Source organism: Amphibalanus amphitrite, unplaced genomic scaffold (genome assembly GCF_019059575.1).
Source record: "Amphibalanus amphitrite isolate SeventyFive unplaced genomic scaffold, NRLGWU_Aamphi_draft 000195F_arrow, whole genome shotgun sequence".
NCBI classification, from domain to species: Eukaryota; Metazoa; Arthropoda; class Thecostraca; order Balanomorpha; family Balanidae; genus Amphibalanus; species Amphibalanus amphitrite.
The window spans coordinates 269947-292151 of record NW_024881690.1 but is presented as its reverse complement, the minus strand read 5'-3'; the positions used below and the strand labels follow the sequence as shown (position 1 = coordinate 292151).

General features: G+C 49.1%; 2 protein-coding genes across 2 annotated transcripts in view; one reads left to right on the top strand and one right to left on the bottom strand.

Annotated features, from left to right (window-relative positions):
* Positions 1-319: 319 nt before the first annotated feature.
* On the top strand, positions 320-2346 carry LOC122384654 (chitotriosidase-1-like). Its single transcript, XM_043372256.1, has one exon. It carries the CDS (start codon positions 726-728, stop codon positions 2229-2231), a length of 1506 nt encoding a protein of 501 aa, XP_043228191.1. The 5' UTR covers positions 320-725; the 3' UTR covers positions 2232-2346.
* Positions 2347-16472: 14126 nt separating this feature from the next.
* Positions 16473-22205, bottom strand: part of LOC122384653 (connectin-like) — a 48601-nt gene continuing 42868 nt past the window's right edge. Inside the window, exons 3-4 of the mRNA XM_043372255.1 lie at positions 18666-18895; positions 16473-18372 (exon numbers count right to left, since the gene is read on the bottom strand). Of these exons, the coding sequence (XP_043228190.1) occupies positions 18073-18372; positions 18666-18895 (530 nt within the window). The 3' untranslated portion in view covers positions 16473-18072. The remainder of the gene's footprint in view (positions 18373-18665; positions 18896-22205) is intronic.

Sequence of the window (22205 nt, the reverse complement as noted above, 5' to 3'; positions counted from 1 at the left end):
CACGAAGTGCGTACTCCACCCGCACGAAGTGCGTACTCTTGTACTGCCTATCGGGCAAGAGTACGCAAATGCAGGGTGTTAGAAAATTGCTTACGTCACGCTTTAAATTGGACGTAGGCCGCTGTGGTCATGACAGTTTGTGGACAAATGATCAGGCTTTATCGGAATATACTGATCGTAGCCGTAGACCAAAACCGAACGGTGTGAAACGACAAAATGCATTAGGTGCGTACTCTTGTATGGTCCTCCCCTATGTCAATGTGCCCACATTGCATCCATGTTTCGGTTACGCATTTATTTATGCGTACTGACAACTCTCAGTAAAATTCGTTTGCCTTTTCGCTTTTGCCGACCCGCTTTCGCTTTCGAGCCCCCCCCCCCCCCCCCCCCCCCAGTGGTGACATTTTTGCCCCGACTGGGAGGGGGGGCCTGGCCGGTGACTTCGGGGGTTTGCCCCCACCGCCACAGCTAAATGTTAGACGAGGCCCTGGTTTCTATGCTGCTTGGTCTGGCGCACCCAGAAACTCGGAGCCTGCACCGTCTGGCGCCGCTGTTTATCAGCCGGGTGCGGCTCGTGGGAGCGTCTGCAGGGGGTGGCACCGTGGGACGGCTCGGCTGCCGCCGCAGCGGCCCGACACACCACTCCGGGACGTGCGCCACTCCTGGACAGACGGTGTCGGTGCGGCAGCCGCTCTCATTCACCCACTCCTCAGTGGCTCCTGGCCATGCTGCGCGCTGTGCTGCTGGCGACCGTGGCGACGGCCGCGGCCGCTGCTGGTGACGGTGTCACCAGTCCCCGGTACATGGCCACCTGCTACTACGGCACCTGGGCGGTGTATCGGCCCGGACTGGGCAAGTTCGACATTGAGGACTTCAACCCGTACCTCTGTACCCATGGCATCTACGGCTTTGCCGGTCTGGATCCCAACACCAACCAGATCAAGTCGCTGGACCCGTGGAACGATCTGTATGATAACTATGGCAAAGGCGGCTTCATTCGCTTCACCAACCTAAAGAAGCTCAATCCCAACTTCAAGGCCATTCTGGCCATCGGCGGATGGAACGAGGGCTCGGAGAAGTACTCATCGATGGCAGCTGATGCGTCAAAGCGCACCACCTTCATCCAGAGCTGCGTTCAGTTCCTGAAGAAGTACAACTTTGACGGTCTGGACATGGACTGGGAATACCCTGCCGAGAGGGGAGGACAGCCCATCGACAAGACTGACTACGCCTTGCTGATCAAAGAGCTCAAGACGGCGTTCGAGCCCGAGGGTCTTTTGCTCAGCGCCGCCGTTGGACCTGGCAAGACCACCATCGACGAGTCCTACGACCTCGACATCATGGCCCAGTACCTGGACATTTTCAACGTGATGGCGTACGACTACCACGGTGCGTTCGACCCGTTCACGGGCCACGTGGCGCCGCTATACCTGTCACCACAGGACCTGGAGCCCGGCCACGAGGCCTATCAGTACTTCAGTGTCAACTTCACCGTCAACTACTACATCGAGGGCGGAGTGCCGCCGCACAAGATCGCCATGGGCATCCCGCTGTACGGGCGCGGCTTCACGCTGGCCGACCGGAACCAACACGGCCTGTACGCGCCCATGTCGGGAGGGATGCCGGCCTGTCCGTACACTCGCACCGCCGGCGTATGTGGCTTCAATGAGATCTGCGTGTACCTGGACGAGGGCGGCTGGACGTCCGTACGCGACCCAGACCAAAAGGCCATCTACAGCTACAAAGACCTACTGTGGGTGGGATACGACGACCTCGAGTCCATCAACCTCAAGACGCAGTACATCAAGGACATGGACCTGGGAGGGTCGATGGTTTGGTCGGTGGAGACGGACGACTTCCGCGGCCTGTGCGGCTTCGGCACCACCAACCCGCTGATGAACGCCATCTGGACCAGCCTGAACGGCGACATCCCCCAGCCCACGCCCGGCCCGCAGCCGACCGGCCAGCCGACCGACACACCGGTCACCACCGAGCCGCCGGCGCCGACGGCGCCTCCCAGTCACATCTGCAAGAACCCCGGCCTCAACCCGGACCCGGACCGCACCTGCTCGCCCGTCTTCTACGCCTGCGTCTGGAACGGCGACCACTGGGAGGTCACACAGGAGGAGTGCGCGAACGGCACCGTGTTTGACGCCACGGCCAGCACCTGCATCTGGAGCTACGAGTCTGACGAGTGTGACACTGCCGGACACCGCGGCCTGCGGGCCTAGGCCTGCGACTGGTGCCGCGGCCGACTGCGGCCGACCGGCGCAGTGGCTCACTACACTCTCCACAGTGTGCTGCATCCAAATTACGAGTCGCCCAATACACCATGTGGCTATTGAATGAAGTAGTGTTATAAAAAAAACACAGCCAACTGTAAAAAACTGCAGTCTAAGAAAAATTGTTGGTCAAGTTGTGGTTGTTGCTCTATAACTTCAAAAATTGCAAAATGATGTCTTATCGGGGAAGCGGGGGGAAGTCTGCCACCCTAAGTCTTTCTCGTAACCAGGACCAGATTACATATAGCATATGGTCCCTAGTTTTGTTTGATCTCACTTACCAGTTATTTGTCAACAACATCGTTAATTGGTAAATGGTTCCGTCATTCCAGAACAATCTTTAACCCGCGCCCCGCTGGGCTATTCAGCCATACGCGCCCTGCTGGGGGGGGGCAGATTCTGCCCCCCCCCCGTCTAACTTCCGAACCGATGGTCGTAGAAAGACGGGGAAAACGGTAATCGAAAGCTCTCAACAAGACGGATCTTAAGAGCCCAATTTTTTTTTTGCTGAAGTAGGTCAGAGGTCATGTCAAGGTCAGGTCAAGGGGACAAATTGCAAGTTTCTACAGTATCGGCCTTGCACCGTAGTTGCCGAAGAATGGACTGAGACTGATTGCCCAAAACGTGTTCTTAGGCTACCAAGACAATATTCGTTGCATACAATATCATTCAAACAAAGGTCAAGGTCAAGGTCAGGTCAGGTCAGGTCAGGTCAGGTCACCAAAAACAAAATATAGAAAAGGGCATGTGCGACACATGTTTTATGGGTCATTTTATTCATAGAATTCAATAGGCACACTCAAAAAAGTGATATGGGCCACATCTGGATGAATTTCAGGTCGACCGTCGAGGTCAGGTCAAGTGAGGTCAAATTTTGAAGTTGGCTGTTAAGGCCTACAAGATGTATATCTGATGCAGTTTTTCACAGCAAACTGAATGGTGCTATTTTTGCTTCCGTTTGAGGTCTAGAACTTCTAAAAAAATCCATTTTTCAAAAATGTGTGTGTCGTGACGTCATAAAATTTTAAATAACTCCCACATTTTTGAACCGATTCTTCTAACAATTGGCATGTAGGTGCACATGGACCACTTCTCTGACATATATTCCGTTTTTTTTTTCGATACTCTCAAAGTTTTGGATTTATAATTATTTTTCAAAAAAAAAATTAAAATAAAATTTTCCGTCGTTGGCCTTCAATGAGACATCGAGGCATCGAGAGTGAGACACCAAGACACCGAGGCATCGATACACTGAGACAGACACCGAGTGCGAGACTGACAAACGTACACCGAACACCGAAACACCAGGACTTTGAGACACCGGTTCGTGACACCGTGTGCAATGTGCAATGTGCCATTGGGTGACAGTCACACCGCAGAGGCCATAGGCAGGGTTGTGCTTGACTCATGAGTCGAGTCAGAAATTTGACTCAACTCTGACTCAAATGAGTCAGATTTGAGTCGAGTCGGATAAAATGTTGAGCTGTTGAGTTGAGTCAGAGTTGAGTCGGACAAAAATATTAAGGTGTTGAGTTGAGTCAGAGTTGAGTCAGTAAAATAACTTTTGACATTGAGTTGAGTCAAAAACATTTAGGAACATGAGTCAGCTGACTCAACTTTCTAGAAACAATATACAGTATAAGTTTTTCATTCTCCCCCCGCTTAACAACTTAGGCCTGGCCCTGCTGCCGGATTTTTTTACCCCCCCCCCCCCGCTCAACAACTTTTTTATCTGAGTCAATTTTGAGTCAACACACTTGGCTCAATAAAAAATTTGAGTCAAGTTTGAGTCAACTCATATTTTCATTGAGCCGCTTGAGTCATGAGTCGAGTCAAGGGAAAAAATCAGCTCCTTGTTTGAGTCAGAGTTGAGTCAGGGCATTCTGAAGTTGAATGATGAGTCGAGTCGGCAAATTTTTTTGAGTCGAGCACAACCCTGGCCATAGGGCGTCCAGCCCAGTCCAGCCACTGCGCAGCGAAGTCAGCGGATCAGCGGATGCAGGTGTTGCTAGTGAGCTGAGTGAGCCTTGAAGCAGATGACGCCACTATCGCTCTACTGGCCACCTGCAGGGGGTGCGCTCCGGCCTTTCAACATTACGAAAAGTGGGGACAGGACATGCTGTCGGAACCGTCAGCATTCTAAACAACAAATGCAATAATCCCACCAATCAGCGTAAGGCAATAGTTGACGCTTATTGGCTGATATTGGACGCTTACCTATTGGTGATGATTTTAGGGGCCAGAGCGTTAGAGGTATTATGGCAGTACGGACCGTTCAGTTTAGGATTGATTTTGATATTATTTAGGCCAGTCTGATAAAGAATTGGATCGTTTGTGAAAATTGCCATTCATTCTTGCACTGGTCCAACAAGTCTTTTTGCATTTTTATGGTTACGGTTACTAAATAGTCAGAGTCACGGTTACCAGAGTCACGGTTACTAAATTTATTTTTGTCCCCAGTTTTTCGTCGGGAGCGTTCTACCTGGTTTACATAGAATTGGCCACGAGTGGCCGCTTCACATCAGTTTCGACGGATAGACGACAGGTGGGCGTCGGCTCCCAGTTCCCACCGACAGTTGACACAGTGTATCAACTATCACTGGAGAAAAACTTCAGCCGCACGACCAAATGCAACGAAACTTGAATGTGTCACTATGATTACTTTTTTTTTTTTTGTTCTGAGGCCAGTTTTACCAACAGCAAAATAGCCGCCTGCCGGATTCCGGAATTTTTTGCCTAAAGACCGTTTCACATACGTAAGCGCGATTGGCACGTAATTGGATAGGGCTTTACCGATTAATTCCGTATGTGAAGCGGTCTTAAGCAAAGAATTCCGGCAGGCGGCTATTTTTCTGTTGGTAAAACTGGCCTCTGGACTATGGTGCGCAAAAATGCGATCCGTCTGCCCGTGTCCGCTCTGGGGCTCGTGGAATCACAGGTTTTTCTGGCGGGAGGCGTCTTAAAACCCCTTCTAACTTGGGTCTCGGGCCATGTAGCGATTAGCGGTAAACGGTCCTTAGAAAGTTGTGATGAAAAGGAAAAACAATGTGATAACCTTGAATTCAAAATTCAGGTCACCAAAGGACAAAGGGCATCGTATATGTGTCGTAACTCGTATAGCAAACGAATTTCGATATTTTAGGCAAATTAGCGCATAACTAGCTCTTTTCAAGTTGGATCAGATCCAAAGCGTTGAAAATGGGGTATGTCAACTTTGCATTCGATAGCGCTGAACCCTCGCCCTGGCAGGGGGGTCGATGCGACCCCCCTAAGGTTTTTCGAAGATAGCGTAAAAACGGCGGCGCGCAGCGCCGCCAAATTTGCTAGAGCCTATGGAGCAACCTTTTTACATATGACCTGAAAATTTCAGGTCCGGGTGACCTTGGGTCAGGTCACCAGGTCAGAAAAACCGGTACAAGGTCATGGTCAAATTTCAATTTTCTTTTTGCACCTGTCCAACTCACAGTTTTGCACCGATTTCCTTCAAACTTTCAGGATGTGCTAAGTTCACCGAGTTGTATAACATATAGTTCGGGTTTTTTAGGTCACTGACCTGAGGTCAGTTAGAGGTCATTACGTCGTAATGTTAAACTAAATTCGGAAAATACTGGAGATATCCGCTTCGTTCTATCCCTTTTGTGCTTTGAAACCACAGTACCTAACAGCAGGTCACTTGATGCTTCTTTGTTTGGTGTACTTATCCATGGGTCAGGTCAAATGAGGTCAACTGAGGTCAAATGACGTTTTTGCCAATAACTTGGCACATAATGACGCTAGAGCTTAAAAAATGGTATCATTGTGTTCCTGGTGATCAGCCGAATCGAATGATATGCGATATGATGCAATTTGGTTAACTTTAACTTAATTTATTAATTTAAGTTTACTTAAAATTTAAGAAACACTTTAAGTACACTTAAGCAAGCTAAAAAGTATATCATTCGACGCGCCTTGACGTGCTGAGTTCACTGGTGCTTTTCTTTTTGCTCTATCTTAATTAGATCAAAAGTTATAATCGAAAAACTTTTAACCTGTTTTTAGCGAAATTTTTACATTTATACCCCCCAAAACCCCCCTAAATATTGACCTAGACCAATCAAATGTGCACAGGGGCGAGAATTCTAGGGGGCCCACCTACCTACCAAATTTGGTGTTGCTAGGTGCCATAGGAGCCAATCGCGAGGGGGGTCGCATCGACCCCCCCCCCCCCTGCCAGGCCGTGTTACATATGAAAAATGCCCTGCCAGGGCGAGGGTTAAAATATATAGGTATCAATCGCTGGTAAGTCATTCAGCCTCAGGCCAACCGATGGGCACCAAACGGGCACAATTTGTCGAAACTGATGTTTTGTTTTGCCACTGACACGTTCTAAGCAATAGCGATAAAACCGTCAGGGGATGGCACTCACCTCCTCACCTTCACCCTTAGGACGGGGAAAGTTAAAACGGAATGTTGACCAGACACCACGCAGAAATGTCCAATTCGAGAAACTAGCACGGCTATCTATGAACGAAGTGTACTTGCCGACTACAAAAAAAAAGTTTTTTTTTTCAGAAGACGATACGATCTCGTGGTGACCCCAAATCTAAAATGGATGGGAATGCGACGGTCTTAACCCGGCAGTTGCTGGGGTATTTCGCCACCCACCGTTTGCTGGGGGGGGGGGGGGCGTTAAACGCCCCCAGCCGATAACTCGAGAACCAATAGGCGCAGCGAAACGCACGAGGCGGCAAACGAAAGAGCGCGACGAGACGCTTCAGATGAGTACTTTAACCCTCGCCCGTAAACGGCGATCTGCCACCTTCGCCCATGCAGGGGGGGGGGGTTGGTGCGACCCCCCCTTGGCGTTTGAAAACGGAGCGTCGTAGAGCTTAGCGGAAAAGACCAACGGATTGCTCTCGCCGAGATCTCGCGATTGGTGGTATATTTTTTGGTCCTAGGTCAACATTTGACCTACTTTTGACCGGTCAAAGGTCAAATTTTCGGAAAAATAGACTTTTTTCAACTTTCCGCGGCGATTGCGGCAAAACGGTGGGAGATATCGACTTGAAACCTTCACTATCGTGTTCCTTGATCAATTCTCTATCGTTTGGTATGTATTTCGTTTCCCTAGCTCTAAAAATGGCGCGTTGGGAGCGCCGGAAGTCGGCAAGGTCACAGTCGGCGGCAGAAATTCGAAAAATCAAAATTTAAATTTTTGAAATCTGATTGTATTTTTGGATTTGGAAGGTCCATTTGCTCCCTATAGAAGCTAATATTGCTGCATATTCCCATTGAGGTGACAAGAATTAGCAAAATAGTGGTTCGGGCGCTTTTCAAAAATAGTACCGGACGCTGTTCCTCTTGTGACGTCATAGCTCCGTGACCTGACCTGACCTGGTCAAGTTTCTTATACCATATGATAGCCAATACTTGCCCCAACATGCATGGGAAGTTTCATCACGATCCATCAACCGATGTCCGTACCACCGGCAGGAAACCTCGGGCGTTGGCACTCAGTTTGTGAAAATTCGGCCGGAGGCTGTTCCCTTTGTGACGTCATAACTCCGTGACCTGACATGACCCGGTCAAATTTTTTTTATCAAAAAATGCGCAAGGTTTGCCCCATAAGGTACCCAAAATTTGGCGGCGCTGCGCGCCGTCGTTTTTGCACTATTTCCGAAAAACCTCAGGGGGGGTTGCACCACCCCCCCCCCCCTACATGGGCGAGGGTTAAAGTTGAATTTTGAGGTCACAGGTCGGGTCAAGGTCAGGTCAAACACCTGAAATCGGGCTTTCAGTAGCATGGACTTCAGGACTTCGCAATGGGCGCCTCTCGCCATAAACTCTGTCAAAACGGTGCACAATCCATCTTATAAGGCCTACAAGAGTGTCAGCTCCATGTAGGGATCAGTCAAGCATAGGTCAGGGTCAAGGTCAGGTCAACCGGGTAGGCACATATCCCCGAAAATCAAAACTGATATTCGCAGCCCGTGACATGTGACACATGTTTTATAGGTAATTTGGGGCGTAGAACACGATGGTGACATTCATTTTATCATATGTGTACGTGTTTGGCTCAAAAAGTTCAATTTAAGAAATTCATGTATCATGGTCGTGAAGTAGTCACGAAAAATTGCCAAGATTCAGTTCAAGATTATGGAAAATGCGGAATGATAATCAATAATCGAAGATAGCCATTTGATTGACCATGGTATAGGCAGTCTAATGGCGTTTACGGCATGTCTGTATGTCTATTCTGTGATTTTATATGATTTTTTGAACATATGCCGTTTTTGGTCGAAAACTCAGAAATCATGACGTCACTAAAACCTCGATATCTCAAAAATTTTCCGACCGATTTTTTTTTGAAACTTTGTCACAATAAACTTCAATCAATTCCCTACAGGTACCCAAAATTTGGGGCGCCTGCGGCGCGCCGTTTTTATGCCCTATGGCCCGGCGAAAAAAGTGGGGGCGTTTAACGCCCCCCCCCCCAGCAACTCGCGGGTTAAGCGTATGTACAGTTACCGCCCCTAAGATGTATCCGCACTCAGTAGCGATTCTGCTGGGATGTTCCCGCTCTGGGATGTTCCTGTACGCCTGGAGCGGAACCCCTGGAATGTTCCCGCACGCATGAGGGGAGAACCACTGGGCGTGGATCGGAGACCAACCGACAGAACTGGGCCACCGAGACCCAAACATTCCTCGGCTGCAACGCTGCAGGCTGCCAGCCAGCCCGACGGCCGACGGGAACATAACAATCGGCGTCGGCTCCGACTCAGGTGGGCTGCCACCGCGCGCCTCCCAGATGGGCTCAGACTCTCAGCCGTCTCAGCCGCTGGCAGGCTGATCGGCACCTGCCGTCTCCACTCACTCAGTATCCACACTCAGCTGAGGAAGAGGGGCTGACCGCCTGACCGGTATTTGATATTACACATCGTCTCATCCAGCTCTCAATGCTCAGACGGTGTGGGCTGATCGATAATGATCTACCGCTTACCCTTGCACTCATTCTACTCGGCTACATGATTCTTATATGTTTTGACAGCAAAATGTCGTACATTTATGCTACTGGTGATTACCAATCGGTTTAAATCTACATATGCTGGTGCTGACATCGTTTCTAGAATACGCAGCCAGTTACTTGTGAGTGTACAGGCTTGATTATTTGTACATTCCTTCCCCATTTTCATAGTAACGTTTATGAGATAAATGTACCTCCACGTAAGCCTTGAACCTGGGTGCAAAGTTCGTCATAATTTCGTCATACCCCTGCATCTATACGGCTCCGTTCGGCGGGTGGGGGGTCCGTTTTACTGCCCGGGGGACTGGCGGCCGGCCGTCGGACTCTGTGGGTCATGTCCGAACTCCGTTAGTTCAGCTGCTCGAGACCGACCTTTATGGCTCGTTAATTCTCCGTACGGGCTGTTTGGCATGATGTTACAGCTCTCTGCGCTGGCAGTGTCCCCGACTGACCGTCTCGGTACCGATGGACCTCACAGTTTGTCGTGAACTCGTGCCGCCGTATATGGGCGACTTATAAGTTATAGGCGCCGGAAATGGCTGGAACTCACGGCACGGAGCGCGTGCCGCGTGCACCGCCCAGGCCCCCCTTTAAAACAGTTTATAGTCTTATACAAACATGTACGAGTATAAGGCAGTTATTGACAGGCTCTAGAAATACTTGTTCTACCAAGTCACCTCCTCTAGGGGGCCTTTGAGCTATACCTAACGTCTAACTAACTAGTAACTATGATGCAGAGTGGTGCACTGTATTCCCATGTTTTGTTGTCCGCTGTCGATTCGCTGTCCGCAGTACGATATAAAAACGTTCTATGCTGTCCGCCATTCACCGTAAGGAGTGTGAGAGACACCGCGGCCGGCAGGGTCGGGTGAGATGGCTAGGTCAGAGGAGCACCGCCGGTCGTATAAGATTGGCGCAAGTGGTGCTGTCACCGGTGGCGGCCACTGGTGACGGGACACAACTGCACCCGTGGCTGCAATAGGGCTGGTGAACATTACCTCACCGGAGTGCACCACCGACAGTAGCGGCGGTAACAACAGCCAAAGGCGGCGGCATTGCAGGCAGCTATAGCGAGAGAGTGGGGCACATTCGTGCAAAAAAAATGGATAAATCCATATATCGGTTTAAGGCAGCGTCGGTTAGTGCAATAGCAAAATTGTTGATTGTAGTATGGAAAGGAACTATTGCAGATATTTTTCCTCTTCAAAGCTTATCCTAGTTACCGCTTCTATTAGAAAAAAATGGCTTTTAACCCGCGCCCCACTGGGGGGGGGGGCTATTTATAGCCCCCCTCCCGTTTTTCTGCAATAACTTCCAAACCGCTTGAGGTATCAACACCAAACTTTCAGTACCTTAGGCTGCATCAATTTCACACCTTGTGTCAAAATTTGAACTTCGTAACTACTATAGGTCGGCCGGAAATGACGTCAGAGTGACGTCATGTTCGGCCGATTTCGACGCAAAACATTGATCCACGGCAATCGCTCCCAAAAGCTCAGTTTTTAAGCTAGATCCAATGTCTTTGCATGAGAGGACTCAGAATAGATTGCGCTATCAAACTGCTATCTCGGATTTTCGAAATTTTGAAAATTTGGAAAATTTACTATAATAAAATCCAAAATCTATATTTTTCAATTTTTTCAAGTATTCTTTCACTTTTCGAAAAAAAACCGGAATATATGTGATAGAACGCATTATTATGACTAACTCTAGCAAGCTTTAGCTAAATATCTTCAAAAATGGCCAAGTTTTCCGCATTATTGCAAAAAATTCACAATTATTAATTTTTCAAATCAATTTTTCAGCACGTATTTGACATCGTACGCCAATATAAATAGCATCATCGTGTTCCTGAGCTCAAACTGCATCCAATAGACACCTTTTTGTTGAAAAATTTTAGCTTCAAAATTTGACCTGTTTTGACCTGAAAGTGACCTGACCTGAGCTAAATTCGACTCAAAATGACCTCGAATGACACAGACGACATCAAATTCGAAATTTCTGACCTAAATGGACCATAAAACATGTGTCACGCGACCGACGCATGATATAATATTTTCGTGACCTGTGATGACCTGACCTTGACCTGAAAATCAAAGTACAAGTTTGGTACCCTCAGGGTAACTAGAGCAGGGGTCGGCAAATGGTGGGGCATGCCCCCTTTGGGGGTAATGGAGCCCCTCGGCGGGGGGTAATGGGGGCCTCTGAGAAAGCCTTATCTTAGAATTAATGTCTCCCTTGATGGGACAGACATCACGCCTGTTTGGTCTCAGGGTTCAAAGATCGAACGCTAACCGTCGCCCCTCTATTGGCGTTTTCATAACAACTAACGTAAACGGGGAGGGGCCGGTCGGACCCCAGCCTCTCGGCCTCTGAAATCTGAACTGGAGCTTTGCGGTAGAAAAATGAACGTGCTACCCGTGACGATAGGAAGACGCTGCTACCCAATTTTAACCTTCGCACTTATAGGGGACCCCCCTTTTCTCGGGTTTTCGCGAATAACTCGCGCAAAAAGCGGCCGATCGCGATGACATTTTCAGTACAGGTTTATCAATTTTATACATTGTAGCTAGAATTTCGCAACCATTTGAACATATACCAAGTAATTTTGGTGCCTTCGTAACATGCTACGAAGCTGTCAGTGGTTGTTGATGCCTACGATAAATACCCGACAGGACGCCTATTGGTTGACCTGACCTGACCCGACCTGGCCTAAATGCACGAAGACATCTGTGATCAAAACTTAGATAAAATTCGTGATCAGTACCCCGACAAACTCCACAACATCCTCACTTTACGAAGTTCTGACAGGTCTCGATTTTCCGACTTTTTGGGTCATTGAGCCGACCTGGAAGGTCAATCAATGACCTAGGACCTTAAAATCGCGTATCATCAGAGCTTCCTCTCGTCACGGGCATCACGCTCGTTTTTTCCGCGAAGCTCATGCTTGATCAGGGGCCGAACGACAAATAGGGGTCCAACGAATTTCTCCCCCCATAAATTAGCGGCTGGCAAAACGCCAATACGGGTGACGGTTAACTTCCTCGGCCATTGGGTGACTTTAGACTTAAGACTTTCAAAGGGTCAATGACAATTGTGTAGTAGATCAGAACCCGCTGTATACCTTCTAGAATTGAAATTTTATGACCTTCCGTGATCTCAAGAAACAACTGCCTAAGAAGTCAACAGTTATTTATGTCAACGTATTACATGTTTTATGGCAGATAAAAAAATGATCGGCTCGAGGGTAAAATTGTGTCGTGATCCGACGACATAATAATACCCGAAATACCCAAAGAGTCACGGAAAGGTATGACATTTCAGTGAGCTCGGTTGTGTATGCAGTGGTGTCTGGTAGGGTGGGGGTAATGGCCCTGCCTGGCGCCCGAAAAGGGGGCACGACCCCGGAGGGCCTGCCGACCACTGAACTAGAGCATCTGTTCCCGAGTGTGTGATCCAAAAATGAGCCTGATCTGACTTTTAAGACGGCGGCCAGAGCCCAAAACGTGAACAAGCCAAAATGCTAATAATTTTTACTTTGACCTGACCTGTGACGTCATCGGTGACCTCGAAGTCAATGAAATTAGGTTTCGCTCGACAGTTTTTCCGGGGCTACGCTGACGCCGTTTGAATTTTGACGATCGGCCCAGTAGTTTCGGAGTTAGGAGGGGGGCTATGAATAGCCCCCCCCCCCCCAGTAGGGCGTGTTATACGCAGACCCCAGTGGGGCGCGGGCTAATAACTCTGGACGTTTGCACCAAACTGCCCCAGGTATGGGCACATTCGTGCATGGGGTGGGGCACTTCCGTGCACCCAGTGCAAAATTAGAGGAATTACCGGGCATTGCCAGAAATCTACCAAAAGGGCAGTGGGTCGTTTTACTTGATTCCTTTCCACAAGAATGCATTGCACAACATATGTAGAAAGAATGGGCTGGCCAACAAGAATGTGCCAACCGCCGGCCATCGACCCGCCTCGTGACCTCTCTCCTGGTCACGTGAATTACTTGCCACGACGTCGCATGCAGCCGAGACTGAGTCAGGCGAGCCTACAGATAAAGTCATAAATCGCAAAAACGAAAAAAAAATATGCAGGAATGTGCCCCTAGGCAGTGCGTGCACGAACCTGCCCCACAACGTTATTTGTGATATAATTCAAAATTTCTTATTGAAAAATGACAGTTTTTTTAACAAACAAGTTTGCAGCAGTTCCGTGAATAGAGTCAGCTTCTTCGGACCCAATTTTGAAAAGTTAAACCACATTTGCGAGTCAGGATCACGAAAATGGATGATATGAGAAAAGTTTGGAAAGCCCACGAATATGACAAATTTGCGTTTTTATCAGGCATGACAGCAGGGACAGTGTTGTCATCTACAGTTAACGAAGGCGGCAATGATAGACATATTTTCATAATTTACCTTTAGCTCGTGCAGTCACTCGTGTTCCCATAAACTGCTGAAAACGAATGTGCCCCAATGCACGAATGTGCCCCACTCTCTCCTGCATAGGTAGTCGCTGTCGAGCTGCCACCGCCACCGCCTAATAACGCCGCTGGTGGTCCATCCTGGCCGTCTGCTCGCCGATCCAGTGTTGTAGTCCACCCACAGAGATTGCCAGATCAATTCGCACATCGTTCGAAGCCACTATAACATCCACGCAAATCGCGCTTTTTGCGTCCACGTTCAGTGTGTGCGGTTTTTTGTTCCGTGTTGACATGCGTCTGACGAGGGCGGCGGGGTCTGAGCAAACACGTCACTCGTCGCCGGTCGCGCCGCAAACCAAACCGCGCCGCCGTGCGCTGTGTGCTCACTGTGCGGTACACACACACATACACACAGTCGGCGAGTCACGTCTCTGCCGCGCCCCACGCACTGGGAACGTCCTGTTTGTGACCCGCTACCGCATCCGGCCGTGAACTCACGGTGAACTCACGGACTCGCTCTATCAATGACTTACTAAATAGTAAATACTTTAGTACCCAATTGAATAAACCACTCACTTATCTACACTCTAACTTACTGACTCACTCACCATCTCACTAACTCACTCGTTAACCAACTTTCATTCACGTCTTTTCAGACAGATTTTCTACGAAGCAGGCATTTGCAGTGATAAAACAAAATCGTGTGCAAAGTGGTTCAGACGCTTTACCTTCATCATTTCTTAACCCGCGCCCCGCTGGGGGGGGGGCAGAATCTGCCCCCCCCCCTCCCGTTTTTCGCCAATAACTTCTAAACGCGTTACGCCAGCGACGTCAAACTTTCCGTACCTTATCATACATCAATTTGACACGTTCCCTGAAAATTTGAGCGAAATCCGTCGGAAATTTTTTGAGAAATTGACGTTTTAGTGACGTCATGTTCGCCATTTTCGCCTCAAAAACGGCAAAATTTCAAACGCCGCTAACATCTTCATTTTTAAAGGAATCAAGACGTAACAAAAAAGGTTATACGTGATTCTACTTTGTCTATCAAATGGCTATCTCGGTTTTTTGAAAATTTTGGATTTTGGCCAAAATTTTTCCAAAAAACTGACTTTTTTGGGAAAATATTTATAAAATCCAAAATTTTGAGTTTATCGAAAAAACCGGAATATATGTCAAAGAAGTGGTCTACGTGCACCTACATACCAATTTTTAGAAGAATCGGTTCAAAAATGTGGGAGTTATTCAAAATTTTATGACGTCACGACACACAAAAATTTTGAAAAATGATTTTTTTGGAAGTTCTAGACCTCGTACGGAAACAAAAATAGCACCATTCGATTCGCCGTGAAAAACTGCATCGGATAGACGCCTTTTTAGACCTTAACAACCAACTTCAAAATTTGACCTCACTTGACCTGACCTTGACCTGACCTCGACCTGAAATTCATCCAGAGGTGATCCATATCACTTATTGAGTGTGCCTATTGAATTCCATGAGTAAAATGACCCATAAAACATGTGTCGCACATGCCCTTTTCTATATTTTGTTTTTGGTGACCTGACCTGACCTGACCTGACCTTGACCTTGACCTTTGAATGACATTGTGTGCAACGAATATTGTCTTGGTAGTCTAAGAACACGTTTTGGGCAATCAGTCTCAGTCCATTCTTCGGCAACTACGGTGCAAGGCCGATACTGTAGAAACTTGCATTTTGTACCCTTGACCTGACCTTGACCTGACCTCTGACCTACTTAAGCAAAAAAATTTGGGCTCTTAAGATCCGCCTTGTTGAGAGCTTTCGATTGCCGTTTTCCCCGTCTTTCTACGACCATCGGTTCGGAAGTTAGACAGGGGGGGCAGAATCTGCCCCCCCCCCAGCAGGGCGCGTATGGCTGAATAGCCCAGCGGGGCGCGGGTTAAAATTGCAAGTTGCAACCCCATAATAAATGCCGCGAATAAGTGAATAGGGAAATACGGCACTTCAAAAGATTTATCCCGGTTTGAAATGCGATGCTGAGTCCTTTTCTTTGGTCCATCTATGGTTATTTTTCACTATTAGTTCCGACCCGTCGACCCAAATGTCCCGTGCCCCGTGCCATTTGAACAGTGGACCGGAGTGCCTGTGCCAGTGCTAATCTTAGACAGGTCTTGTGTTCTTTTTTCGAAGTGTCTGTTTTTTTTTTTGGCTCCGTTAGTGTTCGCCTTCCCCCTAGGCCTTATGAGTCTATGCATAATGCAAAATTTATTAAATCTAAAATGTATTTAATTGAGCATATACTTCTCGAACAAAGTACGGGAGATATGTTGTTTTAAAGTCATTTTTTCCCAGGAAATTAGTTATGTATAGTCACTTTTCGGATTATTCTCTGGGATAATAATATCTAACTCACAAGTCCATATATTTCGGATGATATTGCTCACCCTTGGTCACTGGACAAAATAAAAACAATTACATACATGTATGTAATACATGTATGTAATACAATTATGTAATACATACATGTATGTAATACAATTACATGCATGTAATTATTTTTATTTTGTCCAGTGACCAAGGGTGAGCAATATCATCCGAAATATATGGACTTGTGAGTTAGGTATTATTATCCCAGAGAATAATCCGAAAAGTGACTATACATAAAGTACGGGAGACATTTTTCCGAAGCATGAGTTCTCTCATCCCCGCCGAAGAAAAACGGTTACCTCCATGCACGAGTCTCACAATAATAGCATGGCTGTGGCCTGTCGTACTTGCTGTCCTGAATCTCAACATCTTTATTTGTTGTCGATTGGATAGACAGCGGCATTACCAAATAACATAAGTGGCAGTGTTAATGAAGTTTTCGCTGGGCACCAACACAAAAACGGAAGCAATATAGCACAGACAAACACACAGACTGAAACATACCTACACACATCCACATGAGACCATGCGAACACTCCTTCACAAGTCCACTATATAATACCATATGTCTACGGTCCACGGAACTCGAATATAAAGCCTCAAAAGCAGCTCATTCTAGTTTTCTGTACGTATTGTCATTCATTTACATACATAACGATTCGAAGAAAGGAACAGCAGTGCGAGATACGTAGCGCGTAGATAAAAGACACGACCAAACTACTAGCAAACTGACACTGAATCGGTAATGATTAGCGTCCCTGGCGTTACGACCATTTAAAACATCCGTGGTATTCATAGAAAAAGCTATATTCATAGCTTTGGCAACCAAGTACGGTATCAATACAAGACAACTATTGAAACCTATCATTCACACCGGAAGAATCTACAGTCAAATTCCACTGGCCCCATCCCGAAAAAAATCGCAATGGGCAGCATTGTCGAAAACTGGCATTCCATTGAGCCAACTTTGCATGATCGTTGAAACTATACTGTGAACAGCCCGCAAAGTTGACAGTTACCCCCTGCAGTTTCTACATCACTGAAGTCAATAGTCCCTAACGCACGCTTCTCTTGTGTCACCTGATGGAGGCTCCATACACTTCATGGTTTTGAGGTTCCACCGCTGACAGACACCGCAGCAAAGACACTTTGGTGGACAGTGTCCACCAAAGTCCACCACTGGACACACACTAGACAGATCAGTTACACGCCTGTCCACCCGGTGTCCACCTGCCCAGCTATCCAGCTGTCTGACTGTCTACTGTCTAGCTGTCAGTTATCCAGCAGGACAGCCGTCAGTTTTCCTGCCTGCCGACCGCGACCCCGACACTAGGGAGGTCCTCCTATCATCTCTGACCGTTGACAGCCGGCAACAGGTGACCCCGCCAGCGAGGCTCAGCGGTGACAGCAGAATGGTGCACCTTTATGACACGGCCCTGCGCCGACTGGCAAGACTTCCCGCCCGTGTGCGTGAGGCGAGTGGAGGCGGCAACCGGATGGACTGCCCGCGGACAACTGTCTCAGAACTGCAGGCCTGTTGACTGGTGAAGCGGGGAGAACTCACGGACTCATAGTTTGATGGCAGCTGCACCGTAGGCAAGATTGGAGAACCTTTGGACTGGTTCAGAGATGGCGAAGCTGGGCGTCTTTATCGATGGAATGTCTCAGCTGTCTTGTTCTGTGAGCGAGCGCGAGTGTAAAATCACACGGATGTCCAGTCCACTGAGCGATATTCTGGGCGATGCTTGGCCAACCGGTATGCTGCCGTCCAGTCGAATACCCGCACATCCAGAGACTAAACCAGTCACCAGCGTCTCTTCGTCTGACTAAACTCTGTCTCCTGCCACAGCCCTGACTTTGGGACTGACTCTGACTCTGACTACACTCGGGCCCAACTCGGGCTGACCAGTTCGTGACACAGTTGCGGGTCATCCTCCCGCCACGAGTAATGACTCCTACCGAGCAGCTACCGCAGCTACCACCAGCGGTAGCAGTAGACCGCTACTGACAGACACTGATGAGGCCGCGCTGTCGCCACCTCCGCCGAGGCCGGCACCTACACCGCCCAGTTTGACCTCAGCCGTGGAGTCTGCGGACTGGGGCGGCGGAGGCGCGCCGGTCGTCAGGGAGGAGCGGGCCGGCTGTGGAGGGGAGGAGAGCACCTCTGGTGTCTTCTGCAGCTGCGGAGCTGGCCGGGGCACCTCCTCGGTCACCGGTTCCTCGGCCAGCGGACGGTCGCAGGGCAGTTCCGAGAGCTGGGGAGGGAGGCGCAGAGGGCAGGTTAGTCATAAATCTAACAGAGGGAGCTCAGGTACGTACGTACCAACTCAGGGATTCACGATAGTGAGCAATGCATTATAGCACAGCAAGGGCATGGAACGGAGATTCGAAAGCACAAACTTTGTTAAAAATTCCAATGCTATCAGAAACCCTTCTCCAAATATTGCAACTGCCGGAGCCCAAAGGATTCATTAAGATTTCTGCTTTGAGACCTAGCTCGCCCCGTGAAAACAGAGTTTCTTCCCTCCTCCTCCATTGCAGTCCTCACCTTGAGGTCCACCAGTTTGACGGGCAGCAGGGCGGCCGGTTCCTCCCCGTCCAGTTCCGGAACGGTGGCCAGTCCGGAACCGGAGCCCGGACCGCCGAGACGCTCCGGAACCGCCGCCCGCGGCATGTGGCACATGGTCGACTCGAGGGAGGCCCGCACGTGCGCCGAGGCAGTCCGGGAGCGCAGGCGAATCAGCCAGGCCAGCCGGCAGTCACACTGCAGAGTGTTCTCTGTGGAGGGGGACACAGGTCAGGTCAGGTCAGGTCAAACACAGTGACGGACAGACAGTAGGGGCAGTCAGACAGGAGTCACTAGCAGTCAGCACACCAAGCCGCGGGGATGGAGTCGCAGTCGGTAAATTTGTTCGTTTCGTCTCACCCACAGCCATAAGTAATAAAGCAAAAGTCTGATTTAGAAGGAATCACGGTCCATGTCGATGACCTCTTTTGGTTCTGTGTTGGGATCAACGATTGTCTAGCATTTACGCGTAATATTGCATAGGACAACTGCATTTCTTCCCATTCTGATGCCACTTCATCCACGCGTAATGCACAGTGGCCTCCGGGGTCGCCTCATCGTCTTCTCATTCCACCTCTGACTGGCGGATCTCGGGTAATGAGGCGACATTCCCGCGTTATCTGTGGCCCGACTGCGGGTACACAGTACACACCGTCTACCGTTGTTTGCCGAGAACGCGGCACACCTTACTGTAGCTCCACGTGCGGCCGGCGCCGGCCTGAATAAAGACCCTGCTGTGAAACAGCGCCGCGCCACTCCAGATAGACAATAGATGGGACAAACAGATACTGCATCTATTCAGGACACACGCGTGGCGCCGCTGGTGAGTTCGCTCGGAAGAGAGCGTCCGTGTGCTGGACAAATGACGCAGCATTTGAGTGATAAAGAAGTGGTTGATTTGGTGCGGAACGGGCGTCACTTCAGTATGCATAAAACACCACCGCATTGCAGTTATTTTCTATTGAATAATCTCAACTGCAGGATAAAATGTAAGATCTAATAATAGCATGTTGCGTTTGGTGAACATTTACTTGCCTTTGTAATATACCAATGCGTCACCTGACACCATCGGTAAGATATGCTTCTGCTGACTGCACTGCCTTCTACATCTGGATATATAACCAGCCAGATACCGCCAGAAGTCTCTCATCCTCTGCGCAGTAACACGCAAGAGACCATTGGAGACGCCGCCGTCCGCCTGCCATTAACGCAGTCAGGCACGGCCATTAACAGGTAATTATCGGGCCGCACTGGAATTAATCGTGCATGCTGGCGTGCCAGACCACCTAGCGATGACGGCTTCATGGCAGTGACGCAGCCGATGACGCTCGCACAGATCAAAGGAGCCGAGGGGCACTGATTGACCACTCGCGTGTCACTGGGTCAGCCAGAGGTGGTCGGCGGACCTGTGATCTGCCATGTTGGCTGATTAACGATCGAAGATAGGCTAAGAGCACCACTGACAGGAGACCGCGACTGTCTAACTAGCCAGTCGGCTGCATGCAGCGGTGTGAAAAGACCGACTGATCTATGGGATATCGTTCGTTGTGGGAAGGAGAGGGAATCATGGTCAGGGATGGGTCATGAGTCTAAATGACTCTGACCACGTAGAGAGAGAGAGAGAGAGAGAGAGAGAGAGAGAGAGAGAGAGAGAGAGAGAGAGAGAGAGAGAGAGAGAGAGAGAGAGAGAGAGAGAGAGAGAGAGAGAGAGAGAGAGAGAGAGAGAGAGAGACGTGAATAATTCCATCTGCCGATACGGTTACGGCTCAGACAGCTTATGGAGTTGCGTTTGTGCTTCGCATTCCTTTGCTACTTGGCTAGTGCTGAGTAGAGCTGCTCTCTATCAGACAACTAATGTCACTCCAAAGGCATTCAAATTATACGAGCGACATCGGTATGGACGCATACCGATGACACACACAACTCAGCCCTCGCAGCAGCCGGCTCGGATCAGCCCAGCCCACACAGGGCCGAGTTCTCTGCCAAGGCCAGCCGAGCTGACCGATTAGGGACGGGCCAGGACCACCTGTTGTGACCCCATTGGACAGGGTTGCCGCCAAGTGCTGCACAGGTGGAGTCTCACCGCAGCTTCCACTTAGGCGGTGGAGGCGTAGCAACAGACAAGCCACCGTTTATAGCACACTATGGCAAGTACAATGGCGGGTTGTGTGCCTTTTGCCAAAATGATTTAGGGATTTTGACCCAATTGAATAGCTTTATCCGTTACAGCGTGATAGCTACCTATCTTTGCACTTTCATGTTATCAAATGTGTTAAGTAGCTCAATGATAGTTTCCTTGCTTTCCACATGTAATGTGAGGTTCTTTTATGTATATTGAATACCCTGACCTCCAGCCCCCTACTCATGGTGGTTTTACATTTCGCTCCTTGTTCCGCAATGGCTAGCGATTGGCACGTCCCTTTCCCCCTGAACGATACAGGCTACCCCAAAGGGCACGTTCCAGTGTTCTGGCCGTGACCACCAGCCGGTTATAACCCCGAGCAGACGGAGACGGGGAAGGGCGCTACCTCTCACCCCGTCGGGAGCACCTGGCCCCGCTCCAATCGGCGGTGATTCGTCCTGACTCCTCTGAATGACTCACTAGTCACTACACACCAGAGACACGCCCAGGCTGCAAATCACCGCGGCACGTCACATCACGGCGCACCCCGGGCTTCCAATCACAAATTAGCATCACGCCACGGTAAAAATCCTACCAGTGTTTGACTGTAAATCATGTCACGTCAAGCGAACGTCATGCAGAGCTTTATCTGATGCTTCATTTCCGTTACGAGCTATGATGTCACGCCATGGGTGGAGGTTTCCTTTTTCTTCGTTTTTTACGTCATGGTGGGGATACTGCAGCTGTGTTGCATTTGATACAGTGGAAGGATACCTACTGTCATTGTCTGTAACTACTAAAATATCACACAATGCAATACTTTATCCCCAACATTGTCCACTTAGCCACAATAGCCCATGTGGTGTTAGTTGGGATTGGATTGGAAAAGGATGTGTAAAGGCGCCAGGATGCTATTGCAAAATGCCCAACAATAGAATTTATGCAGATAAGAATAATGGGTGCTGAGAGTATGAACGACAGTCATGCATTGGACTACGACTTTTTTCAAATAACTCAACTTTCTAGCTGATATTCCAACTTTGAACAGATTCAGAATATCTGCTAGTCTCCTATGAGTGAGCACGCTAACCCGTTTCCAACAGTATAAGTCCCGTGTTCGTGCCACACATCCCGTTTGATGCAACTGAAGCGTTCGTCTCGGCTCGTCTGGCGCCGCCGTCATCGCCCTAATGGCCGTCAGCTGCCACTGGGGCAGCTTCCGTGGCGCGTCACAAATTATTTACAGACGCGCGGCGCGGCCGTCCGCGTCTTCGCGGTTCCTACTCACTCAGATATGCTGCAGGCTCCCAGAGACGCAGCGACCTAAACACGATATTCTCTAGTTAATGCCTCGGGTAAACCGTTCAGCAGTACAACTGCTGGCCACAGCGATGCGTTGA